This window comes from Leiobunum rupestre, chromosome 1, assembly GCF_980474605.1.
Source record: "Leiobunum rupestre chromosome 1, qqLeiRupe1.1.hap1, whole genome shotgun sequence".
Lineage (NCBI taxonomy): Eukaryota > Metazoa > Arthropoda > Arachnida > Opiliones > Sclerosomatidae > Leiobunum > Leiobunum rupestre.
In genome coordinates this window covers 44,074,601-44,093,305 of record NC_143384.1, presented here as the reverse complement: position 1 = coordinate 44,093,305, position 18,705 = coordinate 44,074,601, and the positions used below count along the sequence as shown (strand labels likewise).

The 18,705-nt window shown below is 37.9% G+C and overlaps 1 protein-coding gene across 7 annotated transcripts; it reads left to right on the top strand.

Moving 5' to 3' along the window:
• Window positions 1–245: 245 nt before the first annotated feature.
• Window positions 246–18,640, top strand: LOC149963037 (organic cation transporter protein-like). Of its 7 annotated transcripts, none has more exons than XR_016482222.1 (12): window positions 246–333; window positions 5,117–5,407; window positions 6,714–6,817; window positions 6,966–7,120; window positions 8,035–8,203; window positions 8,273–8,417; window positions 12,819–12,910; window positions 12,991–13,209; window positions 13,261–13,442; window positions 14,920–15,106; window positions 18,377–18,420; window positions 18,482–18,640. XR_016482222.1 is itself a non-coding variant. In XM_090180342.1 (12 exons), coding segments are annotated over exons 2-11 (1,539 nt in total). In that variant the 5' UTR covers window positions 246–333; window positions 5,117–5,119; the 3' UTR covers window positions 18,379–18,420; window positions 18,482–18,640. The 7 variants fall into 7 exon arrangements, 5 of the variants coding, with proteins under 5 accessions (XP_090036468.1, XP_090036470.1, XP_090036469.1 ...); XM_090180342.1 differs by having other exon boundaries at window positions 12,991–13,205; XR_016482223.1 differs by lacking the exons at window positions 18,377–18,420; window positions 18,482–18,640 and adding an exon at window positions 13,582–13,673 and having other exon boundaries at window positions 12,991–13,205; window positions 14,920–15,003.
• Window positions 18,641–18,705: the final 65 nt, after the last annotated feature.

The window sequence follows — 18,705 nt, the reverse complement described above, 5'->3', positions numbered from 1 at the left end:
AGTTGGTCGTGCCATTAGTAGCGCAGTTGGAAGTGTCGTAATTTACGTCATATCCCGTCAACAAGGTTTCGTGAAAGAAAATGCTTTCATGGTATACTTATGAGTGATTAGGTTACGTATGAAGAACTACGAAAACCTATACGTGCTTAAGGGCAGCAAGGAAGATTCTGTTAAGTGATTTATGACTTTGAACTTATAGTGTCGGAGACGATACGTCTGAAATTACGATAACAGTGATACGTTTGGGAATATCTAAAGAGGTTCTAAAAGCGATCTAAGGCCGTCTAAGCTGCGAGAGAAGCTTAGTCGTGAAAGCAGAGCCGCTGTACAAAGGTAAAAGGATGTCTTTACCCTTTTGATCAATTTTATAATTTCTTTCATTTTAAGGGTTTCGTTAAATTATTTGCTTTGTAATTTAAGTTAAAAGTTTATGCAAATCAGACTTTTTCAATCTAATAGACTATAAAAAGAATTTAGATTATTTTAACCACTCGCGCAAAAGTCGTTAAAAATGAAAACTAGTTATATTTTTAGAAATTCTTTTACTAAGATATATTTATTTCTACTTAGGGGTAATGATTATGTTGAGACCATTTTTAGCGTAGCTCTCAATCAACCACATGACCGAAAAGTAAGCTCCTCCTAAAATAATATCTCCTCCTAAAATAATATCTCATGGGTTTCTTAAAATTTAACGTCTTCAGACGTGATTGAAGCTTGAAGAAATCACCAAGTAGTAATGTTTCCGGGTTCCCGGACCTGCAAATTACTGTTTATTTGGTGCTTGTGGAAATAATGGAAACTTTTCACCTGTTCGGTATGCAACAAGTGTTTCCTTTTTACCAGGTAGCTTTTTTTTTTGACATATTAAGGCTTAAAGCAAGTGGCGGCTCGACGTGAAGTAGCTCTTTTTTCAATATATGTCGCTAGCGTCGAAATAAAAAAGGCGGTACTTATAAGTACCCCTCGCGTTGATTGGATCGTTTGTAAATTGGTCAATAACATAAAGTACAGCAATGATAAACAATATTTTTACATGGCATATATAATTTAGTTGAAAGCCCACTAAATAGAGTACAAGTTGTCCAACTATAATACTCTGCAATGGCTCTCTGACGAACATATCATTTGGCTATCTTAAATTTTAGCTTCCTCTGCCATTTATAGCACCACGTTCTCAGTAGGGGAAGAATGAGAGTGATGTATGTCTGATGGTATTTACTTTAAGTATTTTTAATCCGTTCGGTCTAATAGTAGATTACGCACCTATAATCCATGATGTTTTCATTTAAATTCAAATTATAACGAATTGAAAGTTTGAAGAAAATATTAATTTAGTTTGTAAATGAAATCCTTTTATAGTACTCTGAAGGGCTCTTAATACGTTTTGAACTTCCAAAATAAATTAATGTACTAAGTTACGTTTAAAAGAACCTTTTGTAACAATTCCAATATGTAAATATAGGTATAAGGATTGAAAAAATACTTAATTATCCACTCTAAAGTCCATTTTTCAGGTATTAGTAAGTATTTCATACAAACTAACTTCTAAGTTTGAAAAAAAAAATATGGATTTAGTTCGTAAATAAAATCCTTTTAAAGTACTTTGAAGGACTCTTTATACGTTTTGAACGTTTTGAACTTCTAAAATAAATTAATGTACTAAGTTACGTTTAAAAGAACTTTTTGTAACAATTCCAATATATATATAAAAAAAACCGTGATAAATAGTAAAACCCACTTATTTTTCAATAAATACATTTGAGATACACAAATTAATTAAATAAAAGTATTTAAATAAGAATTGCTTCACTAAATTATGCATTTGTACTTTAAATAATACCTGAATTTGAAATTATATTAGAATAATTATATTGTTAAACTTCTTTCATTTTTAAAAATGTAGTAGAAAATGAAAGATATTTTAATTAAAACATTTCTTAATTTCTTTATTACCTAAAAATATTTACAATATTTACAAATTTTTATATTGTTTAACTTCTTTCATTTTTAAAAATGTAATTGCTTGACTTAAATAAAGCGTGAAAATTATTAGTTTCAAATGATATTTACAAATCTTATCAACTCTAAAGTCCATTTTTCATCTATTAGTAAGTATTTCATACAAACTAACTTCTAAAATATGGATTTAGTTCGTAAATAAAATCCTTTTAAAGTACTTTGAAGGACTCTTTATACGTTTTGAACTTGAATAAAATTAAAAACAATAATCTAAGATACCCTTTAAAGTTAAATTCCTTTAGAGTTTATCAGTAAAACCACTTACTTGAAGTATTTTTAATCCGTTCGGTCTAATAGTAGATTACGCACCTATAATCCATGATGTTTTCATTTAAATTCAAATTATAATGAATTGAAAGTTTGAAGAAAATATTAATTTAGTTTGTAAATGAAATCCTTTTATAGTACTCTGAAGGGCTCTTAATACGTTTTGAACTTTCAAAATAAATTAATGTACTAAGTTAAGTTTAAAAGAACCTTTTGTAAAAATTCCAATATGTAAATATAGGTATAAGGATTGAAAAAATACTAAATTATCCACTCTAAAATCCATTTTTCAGGTATTAGTAAGTATTTCATACAAACTAACTTCTAAGTTTCAAAAAAAATATGGATTTAGTTCGTAAATAAAATCATTTAAAGTACTTTGAAGGACTCTTTATACGTTTTGAACGTTTTGAACTTCTAAAATAAATTAATGTACTAAGTTACGTTTAAAAGAACCTTTTGTAACAATTCCAATATGTAAATATAGGTATAAGGATTGAAAAAATACTTAAAGTAAGTGGTTTTACTGATAAACTCTAAAGGAATTTAACTTTAAAAGGTATCTTAGATTATTGTTTTTAATTTTATTCAAATTATAACGAATTGAACGGTTAGTCTACGCTTTTCTAACTTTGGTATCAGCGGCCAATGTACCAGTCAATACTTAAGTAACTACTAACTACAATTAAAATCAAAAGAATCTGCTATATTTTTCATGCTTTAAAAACAATTCATTAAAATCTCGAGTTTTTAAATATATGTAAAACACGAAGGAGCAGATCTTTTATTACAAATTTTCCAAAATTATATTTAATTTAGTTTATAATAATATAGGGAACTTAAAAATTAAAAAACGAAAAATCAAAAAAGTTACTTCAACCTTTCTCCCAGTTATTTGTTTCGTTTTAAACTTGGTTTACGTTTTAGTTTTACTTTGCTATTCTAGAAAATTCCAAAATTCCTTTAGAGTTTATCAGTAAAACCACTTACTTTAAGTATTTTTTTAATCCGTTCGGTCTAATAGTAGATTACGCACCCCTATAATCTATGATGTTAAATTAACATTACCGAAATTGCATTCATGCGGTATCGTATTTACGAATACCACAGGCATATATACCATTCACTTTCATATATATTCCCATACCAATCAAAAATACCATCCTACCGCGCCGAAAATCGTGTTTTGCCCATGATTGTATAATTAAAATAATTTAAGTAACGTTTCCGAAATTGCATTCATGTGGTATCGTATTAGAAATCGTATTTACGAATACCACAGGCTTATATACCATCCACTTTCATATATATTTCCATACCATCAAAAATACCATTAAACCATCGAAAATACCATCATACCATCAAAAAATACCATCAGACATACATCACTCTCATTGTTCCCCTACTGTTCTCCAGTTCGAAGAATTTGATATATTCATGGCCATCTCTCATAACAGGGGCCTTTTCATAATACAGGTGGTAATGATAGAGCCGCCACTTGCTTTAAGCCCCTATTCGATTATGATGGCCGCGAATAGTCTCAACATAGTCCTTGTCCCTAAAAGTAAATAAACATATTCTTGCTTTTAGCAAAAACGGTTAATTTTAAGATGAAAAACAGATTTATGATTCTTAAATTGAATACATTGTAAATCGAATAATCGCCTATTATCAGTAGTGCCCAGCTTGTTTTAACGTAACTAGCTCCCTATAGCGTGAAATTAGGCGATTCACCCTCTCTCTATGTGTAAATTAATATTCCATTGAAATTAAAACTGTTCCTTCGAAACTTCGTGTAAATTTTTATATAACAAATAAATAATTCTGGAAAAATACCTAGCACTCCATTTTGGCCGCATAAGAAAGAAAGCACGAATGACGTCCTATGACGTCACAGTGTTATTTATCTATAAACTGAAAATTATAAACGTAATGGAGGAAAAAACGTTGGATATTGGCTCGGGAAATTTCGAAGTACTGGTTCTCCACTCTGAGAGAATGTACTACTAAATATTTTAGGGATGATTATTAGAATAAACAAGACACTTCGGACAATATGCCTTCTAGGCGAAAATGCAAATTAAGACTAGCAAACAGAGACTCAGAGTGTAAAATATGAAGATTTTCGATGATGGATCAACGATTTTCACGTTTCTTCCCGCTAAGAACGCTGTTGATGAAGATTCCGTAGGAGCCCCTAATCCCACCGCTTTATGCAAAGTTTGGTCGTGTGTGCCTTTTACGCGGGCATTCCTTCTATCTTAGTAGAAAATTCAAGTGAACAACTTGAAACGTAAAATCGGGAAAATTCCCATCGTATAATACCATGAATTTATTCATTTTAAAATGAATAAATTCGTGATAAAAGTCATAAAACTGAAAAGCCGATTTGTCTGAGTGGGAAATGGAGATTTAAAATTAAATTGTTGCACCCTTACAATTACTACCGGGTTGCCACAACATTTCTGATCAAAATTTTTCCTGACTGTTTTTCTACATTTTAAGAACAAAATTATTCTTCCGTTTTAACTTTATATTTTACTTCTATACTTCCATCAGAGCATAATTAATATGGGTATCTTTTACCCATTATGCAATATTCGATTAAAATGGACAACCATCTATATTGAAATCTAATCCTTTTTTCAAGACCTTTTTTATGTAAGAGAAAAGTTAAGATACTTAAATGAAAACTATAAACCAAAAATTAATTACACCGTCGATAATTTCAACTTAATAGATTGCAGAAAATACTTATAAATTTCCATGACAAAGGTAAATTTAACGATATTTTAAAAGACGAAACGTGCTGTCTGGAATTTTACAGCTAATGGAGGAAACTGGTAAGAATGACGTTCTTCGGAGCGACGTCGGAGATGTGCTCGGGGAATTCCGGAAGTGGCAGATTCTCTATTTCGCGTCCGTGGTGTATGTCTACGGGGTGACTTCCTTCCCGTCACTTGGCCTCATATTCTTGGCCCCACCCGTCGACTACGCGTGCGACGACGACCTTACGAGATTGTCATACAACAAAAGCGTCGTTTTTCCAGATGAATGCGTTCATTGTACCACATGGTCATTCAACAGGACTTTCTTTCAGCGCACGTTTACTGAAGAGGTAATTCAATATTTGAAAAGAAAGTGAATCCATAGTTTTCCACGACCAGAGCCACAGTCACAGGACAGTTAAACTATTAAACTAGTTACTTACCTATTTAAGGCTTTTTCCGAAATCGTATGAACAAAGCGAGTTGCTAGATGACTTGGGCCGAGCGTGGTGCTTTGGGTACTAGCCTAGCTGATTATTATTAAGACCTTGCAGAGGGGGGCAGGGGGGGGCAAAATCCTCGGGGCCCGGGTGAAAATGGCCCACGAGGGGGGGGCCCGTAGCTGTAGGGCCCATCGAAGAAACTCAAGGGGGGGGGTGCAAATCAAGATAACTTGGGAGAAGTTTTCAGGGCTCAAGGGGGGGGGGTGCAAATCAAAGGGGCCCGCCAGTAAGTTTATCCCCGGGCCCCAGGATACCTCTGCACGTGGTTTGCTGCTCGTTTATGTGAAGCAGCCCGCCGTAGAAGGTTTGGCGCGTAAAGTATTTTCTTACTGCTCAAGCGGTAAAGCAAGGTACATGGAGAAGAACAAATCTATTGGACAATGCTACAGCAATGGTAAAAAATCGCATAAGTCCACGCTTACTAATTCGTTGTCGTTTATTCCACATAATAAAAAATAACAAGCATGCCCTACTGACTAATACCAGCTGTTATCTAGGCTCGAGTTAACTACTTTGAATAAACTAGCATCAAAACCAGTAGTATGGTCTTAAAGTGGTTAAGCCTTTTAGTCGGTCGTGTGATTCTAGGTAATTAAAACCTAGTTATTACAGATATAACACTAGCCTGCAGCAGCTATCTTTTGTTATAATCCAAGACACACAGAAGAGGCTAAACGATACTACACCAATGGTAAAAAGGCCATACGACTGCTGCAGTCCATGATTACTATTATGAAGAGTTGTTAATTTTCCGGAAAAATAAAACAATTTAAAACATATATTACTTTTTAAGGGTTTTTATTTTAGACTAGTCTAGACGTCTAGTTTTACTTTTGGATTCGACAAAATGAGGTGAAATTTAAATTTGACACGGAAAATTTTCCGACTTACAACTCTACTAATACGCGTGCACGTTGCTTTAATTAAATAGAGTAGCAGGTGATTATGAAAAATGCTAGCTCCTTTGAAATAATTAACATCGAAATCGTTTTCAATAGCTAGTTTTGTATGCAGTATTGAGACGTTTTAGCCGTAATATGTGACCGTAGCTTTAGTTTGGGTTGGATCCGCAACTCAATTTGTGAACTCCATGACTGAATCAATATGTATTCTGCATTATTAAAATAAAAATATTTTATGTTTTTTCTCTTAGTATAATTTGGTATGCAATAGAAAATACTTGTTGTCTTTGGCCAACAGCCTTCACCATCTGGGTTACGTTCTCAGTTCATTGTTTCTAGGCCATCTAGCTGATAGGTACGTGAATATTTACGATTCGAAGTATCGAGTTACGATTAACTATGATGAAATTCATGGCTATATACTCGGTTTGGATCACGTTCTCTCCATTAATAAGGAATAATCGATGGAAGCCTTATCACTAAAGCGTGAATTCCACTTTCAGATTTGGGCGACGGCCAATCATCCTGTCTGCGATGGTTTGCGGTATCAGCGCTTCCCTTTTGACTCTGTTTGCGCCTACGTTCGAATACGTCTTAGTTGGTAACCTTTTCTATGGATTTTCCGCAAGTGCCCTCTCAACAGTGGGATTTGTGCTTCGTACGTTATGACACAACGCAGCCTAATGATAAATACCGAATTAGCCTTTTCATTTTACATAGAGCCACGTAGCGGCCTACATGAGAATTTCATAAATATCGGGATTTTAGACTGCTAAGCAGGCGATAAATTTAAAAAGAGTTTTCTAAGCAGGTGAAAATCCAGTAGTTTATGAGTTTCTCGAATTGGATCTATGTGCACTGAAAAGGTTGATTGTCAAACGGAATACCGATTACCTCTGTTTGCACGCCGTGGACATCATAAAACGAATATTGGAGCAGCTCCTCTAATCGGCTAATTTAGTTTAAAACGGTAGAGTTAAAATTTGTCACCACGGGGCCTGGATGTCATCATAGAAAATCGTTGTTTCGTTTGACAGAATAGACCATTCTAAAAATTCCAATCCAAACCTGACGAACCTTTCATGCATTTTATTTTAAAGCGCGAGAACAGAGTATATTTCAAAATATAGAAAAATTATAAATAAAATATTTATGCAGTCCAAGAAATAGCGTTAATTCGCCGTTTTGCCAGATCAGTGTGATAATAACAAGCCTATCTTGTTCATGGTAAAATCTGGCTAAATACTAGTCCCTTCGTACACCTGCAGAAGAATTTATTGAATGATCTATTAGGTTAAAGCATATGTCTAAAACATTTTTCCATAAGTGCATGAAGGATTTTTAGAGTAAATATCTTACTGATAGCTATTCACGAAGAGACGTTATCAGTTAAATAAAATCGCCCTCTAACGAGGTGATCTCAAAGGCTCTGAGGTCTACACGAAAGCTGACTGGGTAAATGTTTGCATGTGCAGAATAGCGAGTGTCATACTTATGGAAGAATATGAAAAACGTATGGTTAAATAAAAGCGGTACTGTCAAACACAGAAATGTTAATGCAGTTAATTCCAGTAATGGAAATAACTGGAATTCAATACAGGGCTGTGGTTGGTATAGCGGTTGAGTTTGGATGGGTCACGTGTTACATCGCATTACCTGGTCTTTCGTGGCTAATTAGAGATTCAACCTACTTGCAAGGACTTTTCACCCTTTCTTACTGCCTTCTGCTGGGTCTTATCTTGTGAGTTAATAAGTGGTCACTAGTCATTTACGTTCGATACTTGAACCACTTCCATGACCTCTCGTACAGCACAGTTCCGGAATCTCCTCGATGGCTCTTACTTAAAAACAGAACCGAAGAAGCCACGAGCGTCATGGAAAGCGCCCTGAAAATGAACGGAATGTCGACCAAAAATTTGGAAGAGGTGGTCTCGAAACTTTCGTCCGCAATTCGAGTAAGTTATTGTTGCGGTTTCACGGTAGTTTAAAGTGCTTGCGGACCAGTTACTGAAAGTTCCACAAAAGTGGTGGGGGGAAAACTACGCAGCAAAATCTGGTAAACATTACCGTGACACTGCGGGAAGGGGAAACTGTGTCATGATTTGGTTCAACAATGCCAAAGGCACAAGCTAAAGTGTCACGGTGCAGTTCAGGCCGGTTCTGATAAGTGGTTTAACCCACGACACTTTAGTTGCCTACTTCCAGGGGCTAGTAGGCCACACTTTGAAGCTCTCTGGCGCTCTTTTAACTCATCGTAGGGAAAAAAAGAGGCATACTTTTCAACTCACCCCATTCATCTCCTTATAATGTTTGCATAACCTTTTGAAACATCCTGTATATGTCCAATATAAAAAAACTATTTAGATCAGTGAGGGGTTCAAACTATATGAAATACCTCTCGGGGTTAAGAAACTCACCGGCAAAGTATGCCAACTGTGCTGGCAATATCTGGTTGGGAAACTGTAGCAAAGAAGTAAGACCCCAAAGTCCCCAATGGCTTAACGGTAGAGTGTGTTGTTAGGTAAAACGTCTTCGTCACCGTCCAGTTTCTGATATGCCAAGTCTTTAGGTGTCTTTGAGGGTTTTTCGTCTTGAAGATTAAAGTCTTCGAGCATGTGGCAGATCTTTGTACACTGTTAAGCCAAGAGAGAACCATGAGCCGTGTGTGCTATTTGAACTCCGAGGTAATATGAAACTTCCCCCAGGTCTTTAATCTCGAATTGAGTGCAATGGAGTCGATTACGTCGTTGGACTGATTAGATTCTTTATGTTAACGACTTACTTGTAAGTCCAAGACTTATCTGTTTCCTGCGTGCTATAAAAGCATGGGTCGACCTTGATTGTGGAAAAACGTTCGTTGAGTAGAACTTCGTTTTCCTTTTTATTCCAGGCTCTGGCTAATTTCTTCAAACCAGAAATGCTGTGTTTAAGCCTGCAAACTTTATTTTTGTGGTTAGTTTGGATGAATACTGGCGGTTGTTCCATGTACAACTCTTCATCCAAGTCTCCATAGAAGAAAGCGGTTTCTATGTCGAAGTGGCGGACTTGCTGGACTTGCTGTTTCTTGGCTGCATAGTAGGACTTGGACAGTGACGTACTTCACCACGGCGACAAACGTGTCATCGTAGTCTTCACAATATTTCAGTGCAAAGCCTTTAGAGACGAGACGTGCTTTGTTATTCTGGATCTTCCCGTCTTGATCATATTTCGCCTTGAAGACCCACTTACATCCGATTGGCTTTCTGTTTGCCGGTAGCTCCGCAAGTTTCCACGTCTTCTGTTCACGTAAGGATGGAATTTAATCTTCTACTGTTTGAACCCATTTGGTTTTTTAACGGTTACGTAGATTGATGCCTTCGTACCAGCTTGCAGCTGTACTTGCTTGGTAGATTAGTCGTTTTGGTGGAATGCCTTGATTTGTTCGACCTGAACGTCTTGGTCTTTCATCGGCTTCCGGTTTCTCGGATCCAGTGTCGTGTCGAGTTCTGCAATCATGTCGGGCTTGTATTCATTCATTTATAGAATGTAACCCTTTCTGAACGTAATCCAGAGTTCAGCTTTTTCAAATCGGATCTGACTTCGTCGAATCGGACGTTCCTGCTCAAGATTATCTGGTTGGTGGTCGGATCCATGATACGGTAGCCTTTGGTAGCTGTTTTGAGGATCCCCTCAATGACCTTATCACTCCACTTTGTTCATCTCGATTTACGAGCTTGAGTGAAAGCCCTGCTGCCGAATACCTGGAAATGTTGTATTTTAGGTTTCCAAAACAGGCAACACCTCCAGACGACTTGGTAGAATATTCTAAAGGTAAATAGCCGTGTTTTTCGCTAATTGGGTTTCCAGTAGCATGCACTTAGCCATCTTGATACGTGACCTTCTCTTGCGTTCGGCCACCCTATATTGTTCCGGGGTATACGGAACAGGTAGATGCTGCTCGATGCTTTCCTTTCTGAGGTACTCCTTGACATATACTTGCCACCATTATCGGAACAAATTTTACTTGGTTTTCTATTAAAATTGGTGGAGACCAAGGCTACGTATTCCCTGAGTTTTTACAGGACTTCACTTTTACTCTTGATCAATTACGTGTGAGTGAACCGTGAGTAGTCGTCGATACAAGTCAGTTAATATCGACATCCGCTGAAAGTGGCTTGTCGCATCGGGCCTCAGACATCAGTATGGATCAGATCTAATAGTTGAGAATGGCTGTGATGGCATTTTTCCCTTTATACAGCATTCGCAGAAAATCCTCTGTTTGCATTGACGTAGCTGTATTCCCACCGCCTTGACTCTATCATGAAGCTTCTTGATAGCCTTTTGTTGTCGATGGCCGAATCGTCTGTGCCACAAGTGAGGGCAATCGTCATATTTCTCGTCCATCATTACGGTATTCGAACTTTCTTTACATTTAAGCCTGTACAGCCAGCCAACCATTTCCACAACCACTTTAAGTGGTCGGCCTTCATATATACTACAGGTATTTCCTTGAAAGACGACTTTATAGACAGACAGAAGATTTCCTCCGAGCTTGGACACATTATTATTATCATTGAAAGGGTTGGCAAGCCGCGCACTTCGACCCTAGGTCCATTGTGCAACCCCCAACCTATGACTTTAAGTAAAAAGTCCTAATTCCAACACAAAGCTAAGAATCCAACCGGTGCATACCGAGATGCTCAAACCTTTGAGCAGCAAAGGATGCGAGAGGCAGTTTCCTCTTCAGCTAAGCAAGCCCTACAAATTGGGTCACCACTGACTCCAATAAGATTTAAGTGTCTGTTTAGTTGGAAATGGCCTGTAAGTATAGGCCAGTGACCAATCTTATGTTATTCTTAGAGAGTGAGAGTAACTCTTTTGCTCTCTGCCTAAAAGGGCATGGGTTAAACTCTTTGGCCTGCCTTTGATGGGTAGAGCAGGTTCCGGCCCACTGAACTCAGCCTTTGCACCCTCACTAGCCGAGGCGTCAGCTTTTTCGTTCCCGTGATGCCCTTTATGACCAGGGATACAATAACATTGAGTTTTATTGTGCTAAGAACCAGTTTAGAGGTGATACTATACTGGTTAAGAGCATTAAGAGCGGCCTGACTATCCGAATAGCTTTGGATAACCTTCCCGCGATGCTTCTTCTTCAGGCAATAGTTGACGCAGAAGCCGATAGCCGAAATTTCTGCTTGGAAAACGGTAGCGTATTCCCCAAGGCTTTCGTAAAAAGCTATAGTTACTAGTAAGGCGGTACATCCCCGCGCCTGTACCAGAATTGGTCTATTTTATAATAATAATCAGCTTACTTTCTTGTTTACAATGCTGCTTCTTGGATTTTTCCTGCTTCAGTTTGGTTTTTAGAGAAAGGCAATCTTTCTGGTAATGTCCAGTTTTTCCGCAATAGTGACATCCGGTAGACGATCCTCCGTTTGCAGTCTTTGATTGACCATTGCAAGTATAAAGAGCAGTTATATTCCGATTACTGTCTAGGAGCTCGGAACCTTCCTTACACCTATCGGACGTACTCTAGTGTTAAGTCTGCTTCAGAGTGCGGTGACAAGGTTCTCGTAAGACTGTCATACAAGCAACGTATCCTTAATATTTTCACCTATGCCACGTAAACGCTCCACAACGTTCATCATTGCAGTGATATGTTGTTTCATGGTCTGTTCTGGCCGTCTCTGAACCTCATCTTGTGTATGCTTCTTAGAATAAAGAGTTAACTTGAGATGGTCGACTGTTCATGGAGTTGCTTGAGGGTAAGCCACATCGCTCGAGTGTTGGTACTGTTCACGATATGAATGAGCTGATCATCTACTAGTGATAATGCAATTGCTACTTGTGCTTGACGATCACTTTTGTCCCAGTCAGTAGGTACGTCTTGTACCGGCTTTTGTTGATCAACTACTTGCCATAGATCGTCCCTGGTTAGTATCATCTTCAATTTGAATTTCCACAGCTGGTAATTTGAATCATTCAACTTGGTGATGGTAAACTTCATATCAGCAGTCGTAGCCATGACGTCTGAGATGGAGGGGTCTAGGCGCCACTGGAATACGTTATCGTAGAAACGAATTACTCTGGAAGACTTCAGAGGGGACTGTTACTTCAGTTATCTGGGCCCACAAACTGTTGGAAAACATAAGAATACGGTAAAATAGTTTAGATCAAGAGGAAACCTATAACGAAACACGCTTATTGGTGGTTAAATATATAATACACAATGTACCGAGTATAACGACAGTATATCTACCCAATATAAAACAATTTAGGCGCGAATAGTTTTGGTTTACAATAATGTTTAGAGAGGAGGCGTCGCTTATCTCCAACCATATCTTCACTGTTGGATGACAAACGGTTTTTTCTTGCAGGCAACCGATGAATCTATTAAATCCAACAGTATTATAGATTTATTTAAAAGTCCGTCGATGAGGAGAAGAACGGTTATCTTATACGGTTATTGGTAATACCACGTCTTTGTTTCGCAGTCAATAAGTTTAACACCACGCTAGCTAATTTCTTAAATTAAATTCTGTTTTTAAGGTTTGTGAATGGGTTGGTGTATTATGGTATATCGCAAAACGCTGATATCTTTGGCTCCAACTATTACCTCAACTTCTTCCTGTTTGGAGTCGTGGAATACCCAGCTTACGCTATTTTCGCAACCCTAGCTAGGAGTAGCGGGCGAAAATGGCCTCTAGGGATGATTATGGCGTCAGCCGGCGTTTTTTGCGTCTTGGTAGGACTCGTACCCAGCCGTAAGTTTTTCTAAGCCTCGTATTTCCCACGACTGATGTCTAAATCCTTTAATAGGATTTCACTGGTTAGTGGTGACTTTAACCGTCCTTGGAAAGTTCTGCATAGCGTCCTCATTCGCTTTGGTTTATCCTTACACTACGGAAGCATTTCCAACAGCAGTCAGAAACATCGGAGTTGGATCTTGTTCCACATTCTCTCGACTTGCCGCCATGATAGCTCCATTCGCCAAAGAAATGGTTATTTAATGCTTATTTTATGACGTCAAATAAGCGGAAACGGTTTTTATATGGCTGCGTCAAGGTGCTTAGAATGATTGGATTTTTCAAACGCCAAATTAGCTAAAGCGTAAACCTTGGTTTCCTCTAGCGCGCGTAGCGGTGTGTCACTCAACTTTGGGAAGCACCAACGTTTTGACGCACGTAAATATAATGACGAGCGCTAGTAGAAACCAAGCATTAGTTGTATGAGTAAGTTAAATTACTTAGAATAATTGGCTTTCTTATTGCATCACATTAGTTAATGTATATCTTATCAAACTAACCTTTTCAGCAGTCAACATAGATGTTCATAATCTGAAGTATTTTCGTCTGCAAAGCAGACAATTTGCTTTTGTAAAATACAAAGTAAAAACTAAGCCGTATCACGCCAAATTGGCAACAGTGTTATTCTTGTCAAGCCAAATTAGCCTTTTCAGTTTTCGTAGTGCTGCTTAGTGGCTGATGTGAGAACTTCATAAGGTACTAGATTTTTGTCTATAAAGCAGACGATAAATTACAAGGCGTCTGCTAAGCAGATAAAAATCCAGCATTTTATGAGCTCCTCACCATAGCTTTTCCGTGACTTTATGTAAACTAAAAAGGCCCAATTAGCTAAAGCGTTGTTGATATATGTGGTGAAGTTGCTTATAATTATTGACTTTCTTATCACGTCAAATTAACTAAAGCTTTGGTGATATGGGTGCGTAAAGTTGCTTAGAATGTTTGGCTTTCTTGTCACGCCAAATTACCTCTAGGAGCTTAGGAGGATGAGAGAAGCTAAACCGTTTATAATATGGGTGCGTCAAGTTTTTTAAAAAGATTGGCTTTCTTGTAAGAGTAGTAAAACGTATTTGGTAATGTCCGACGCATTTACAAGCAACCAAGGGTTTGACACGAAACAAATAGCTTTGCGATTACTGCAACGATTATGGAAAGTTCCACCCCAAAAATTACTTTTCACGCGATTATTGAAATCCGTTGTTCTTCGCCGATTGATCCATCATCTTCCAAGATGGCAGAGTTTTGCAAAGTGGCAGACTAGGAGAGAATGCTAAACGTGAGATGCAAATCAAGTTCTATGAAGATAAGTCTTTTTTCTGGGTCATAAAATATTTTGAGCTAGATTCAGTGGCGGTATAAGGGGGGGGCGGTCCGCCCCGGGTGCCAGGGTAGCTATGGGTGCCATTTGCCTATCAAAAAGTTCGGTAGGGTGGCGGGCCATAGCTAGGCAGGGGTACGCGAGGAGGCCGCCCCGCCGACGAAACATTGCCGCCCGGGGATCCAGCCATCTTAAGCCGCCCCTGGCTAGATTGCCTGTACTAGTTGTCAAAGTGCCATCCTGAAAATATTATTCTCATTGAAAGCCAGTGTTTTCAACCGATTTGACACATTTACGCTGCTATTTCATATATGAAGTGTAACAAGTTGTATTTGATTTTATTTTGGCATTGGCCAGGAAGGACTGATTGGTCTGCCGTGGGTGATGGCCATTTTGGGCGTCACGGGGATATTTTCAGGAGCTCTGGTGCACTGGCTCCCAGAGACACGAGGACAGACTCTGGCCGACACTCTGATCCAGGGCGAAAACATCGGACACAAAGATACACCCGTCGAAAATAAGGAGAACATCCAGTTTTTAAATTGTAAACGTGCAATAAATTAGTAATAACAGAAGTTACAAGATAACTATATTTATTTCCATTCACTGCTAATCTTGAAACATATACCATCGTGAAAATATGGATAATAAATATGTAAATATACCTCATAATTAACTGCCTCGAGCCTGAAAAAGTGCATGATCCATTTTAATGCTTTCGATGGATACTTCTCTCGTAAGAGATATCTTACATACTTCATAAACATGTTTTAACATTGTCGTTGTCTTGGTATTATAAACTCTTACAAGAGAAGGAGTAAATGTTAAGTCGTGATGCGGAGTTTACATCTCGCTCATTGGAAACTACCTCGAACCCGAGAATTGATATTATACTTCTGGTATTAAATATTTGATTTACATCGTCGCCTTGGAATTCCATTCTGGAATTTGCGGCTCGATAAGTGTGTCGGATAGTTGATAGTATAATTGGCGTCGTAGTTAAAACTATAAGCGGCTCTAGCTCTAAAAATAATAATGGCGACGACGCGAAGAGCTCGTTTGACCTTGGACGAATAATTACTGGACCCGAAACCAAATGGCGTGCTTGGTGCTTTTATGGCAGCGCCGCTTGTAGCGCCGTAGTGTCAAGCATTGGAAAGATTTCTATCCAAATACTAAACACGTGCCGAATATTAGCGGACGCCGTTAGGCCTAGCGTTCTTAGCTCGTCAATGCCGTCAAAGCTTACACTTTTATTTCCATTTTGACTTGGCGTTTTTAAATTTATAATCTATTTAAACCTTCACACAAACTATATATGCAAAAACATTAAAGCGAACTTCCTATTTAAATTAATTAAATAATTACCCTTTAATTTTTATTCCAATACAATTCTTACTGAATAATCTAAAGCCTATTAAAATTCCAAAAGTCTCACTTCTATTAAAAATAGCAGAGCAGACGACGGAATGCCGGTCATCTGGCATTTTTACGCACGTGTTTTGTATTTGGATAGAAATATTTCGCGAATGTCTCGGTAGGAGCGCTGACGGGCGATGCAAATTGTGGAACCCGGGATTTGGCTTTGGTTTCGAGTCCTGTAATTATTCGTACAAGGTTTGACTCAGTCTGAAGTATACTAATCATGTGTAATAATTGAAAAAAAGGCTCTTAATGAAAAGTTAAAGGAAAAGTCCAGGTTGGGTAAAACTTGGGTCTATTTGAAAGATCATGTTTATATATACTAAAAAATATCAGTCGCAAAATTGTACCTTTTTTAATGACGAGAAATTAATTTTTAAACGAGCTGCCATTTTCTTTCACCTTCCCTCCGCAGACCGCACGCGGAGGAAGCGCGCGCGGGGAACAGAGCGCTGTTAAAGCCTGTTATAGCGCGAACAGCGCGTGATTAAAGTCCTTAAACGTCACCCCGAAACAAAAAATGGCAGATCGCTTGGCGGTAAATTTCGCTCGTTTAAAAATTAATTTCTCGTCATTAAAAAAAGATACAATTTTACGACTGATATTTTTGAGTTTATTTAAACATGATCTTTCAAATAGACCCAAGTTTTACCAAACCTGGACTTTTCCTTTAAAACGCGGAACTGACACACTTACGTGAAACATAATTACATACTTATGGTATGTCTAAACGAAATGGACGCTAGATAAAAAGAAATGAGATTTTTAACCAGAGACGGCATTTCCGGATTTTTCAGGAGGGGGCAGAACTTGAGCTCCGTAAAACAGTTTTTTTTTAAAGGGCAAAAACGCCTCAAATTTAATAATTTTTGGATTTTTAATCGAAATAGTTATTGCATAATAGGCGCTTCAATAAAAAATCTTCAAGGATTTTGCCAAGAAGTAATATTTTCGAGAGCTAGGACCTGCAAGTCTCTGTTTATGTAGTGCTAGTTGAAATAATGGAAACCATTCAAAACGAAGATTTTAGTCAGTCCTACGCTACCAAATGCGGAGTTTTAGAATGCACGAGTTACTAGAAAATAGAAAATCACGCCATTGAACAAATTTGCCCGTAGACCAAAGAGATCGCTTTCAGTACATTGCCATCTTATTGGTTTCGTAGTCATTGGTGAGACTAGCTTGAAGTAGATGCTTAAAAAGGCACAAAGATAGGACTGACGCACTTTTTGGTCTTTTGATAAAGGTGATAACACCCCAGACTGAGAGGCGGGAATATTGAAAAACTAACTTTATGCGTTCAATGGGAGCAAAGTAGATAATCTCAGAAGTTTATAATATATATCTTACGAAAAACGATCCATCTAAACAATTGAGTTGGGAATATTATTCTAGAGATCCAATCAAATCTGCTCCCCGCGAAACAAGTTTTTGAAATTTATGAATTATTATTGACGAGTAAACGTTATCATATGGCCCGTGGCTCCATCCATTATTTTTGAAGAAAAAAAATCTTTTTGCCGGAAAACGCGTCTTATTTGAACGAACCATTGAGAGATAGACGGCGCCACGGGTAGAATGATAAAGTTTCTCGTCATTTGGGAGCAGACGGCAGTATTCTTATTTTTCGCGAAATACTGAAATCCGATGTTTTGATTGGACCTCTAGATTAATATAAATGTACAGAGGCGTGCCAACGTTTTTACGAGAGCGGGGTGAAAAACAATATTATCAGCACACACCTTGTTAAATAGGCTGCGTCCGAAAAACTTCCGAGAGATACAAAACAAAGGGTATCGCATTTTTAGTCAACCTGACAGGTTGACTAAACATGCGACTTACGACGTTAGTAAGAGTCCGTCCGTGGCAAATAAGTATCCTTAGTGAACTACAACTCTGCTAAAAGTCTGCTCTGGCACGGCCACCACCCTGGGAAAAAAGTAGCGAGGGCATAGCCCCTGTTGGGAATTAGAAGTGGGGGAAAGTTGCTCCCACTGCCCCAGTGGTTGGCACGCCCCTAAAAATGTAACCTGTACCTCCGCCGGTTCAAAGCCCTTTTCAATGGCCGCGAGATTTCCTCCGAACAGCGGATGTTTACACCATATTACAGCCCAAAATGTACCGCGTTTTACTCCTCCTGATAATGTTAAATGTACGGGTACATCCTAATTTAAAAATATTTACCTTATGTAATAGTTTTAGAAATACACTATGATGTATTTGGTCTCTGTACTATTTTTTCCGGAATGTTTTTGAAAAATTAACGGGAGCCTACGACGGTACATGATTCAAGTTAATAACATTAGTAGTATTGGAATACTTCCTTCGTTAGAGATATATGACGTACTTCTGATTTTATTAAGTGATTTATGTCTTTTAACTTTAGTGTCAGAGACGATCGTCTAAAATTACGATAACAGTGATACGTTCGGTCAAGTATGTATTCAGGTTAGCAGAGAATAAGCAGCCGAAATTACAGCTTCTATTTCATGATTAGCGGAAGATATTCGTGGTCTACGCGATGAGAGGGTCTGCGATTGTATTGGACTGTCTTCCCCTTATCAGGAGAGAAGGCGAAACCTACACGAGGAGCAACATTCTTTGTTAATCTGAATATATTCTTGGTTTGGTTACAGCAAAATAGGTTCAAAAAACGGTTTTGAAAAGGGCTCTGGTCTGTGTGAGAAGTCTGATCGTGAGAGAAAGCCTGCTGTAAAAGGG

Excerpts from the sequence above, each read along its gene's own strand:
- LOC149963037 (XM_090180342.1), top strand. The coding sequence starts at position 5,120 with ATGGAGGAAACTGGTAAGAATGACGTTCTTCGGAGCGACGTCGGAGAT. Across the intron at positions 6,818-6,965 it reads CTAGGCCATCTAGCTGATAG|ATTTGGGCGACGGCCAATCA; the intron begins GTACGTGAATAT and ends TTCCACTTTCAG. Across the intron at positions 8,204-8,272 it reads CTTCTGCTGGGTCTTATCTT|CACAGTTCCGGAATCTCCTC; the intron begins GTGAGTTAATAA and ends CCTCTCGTACAG.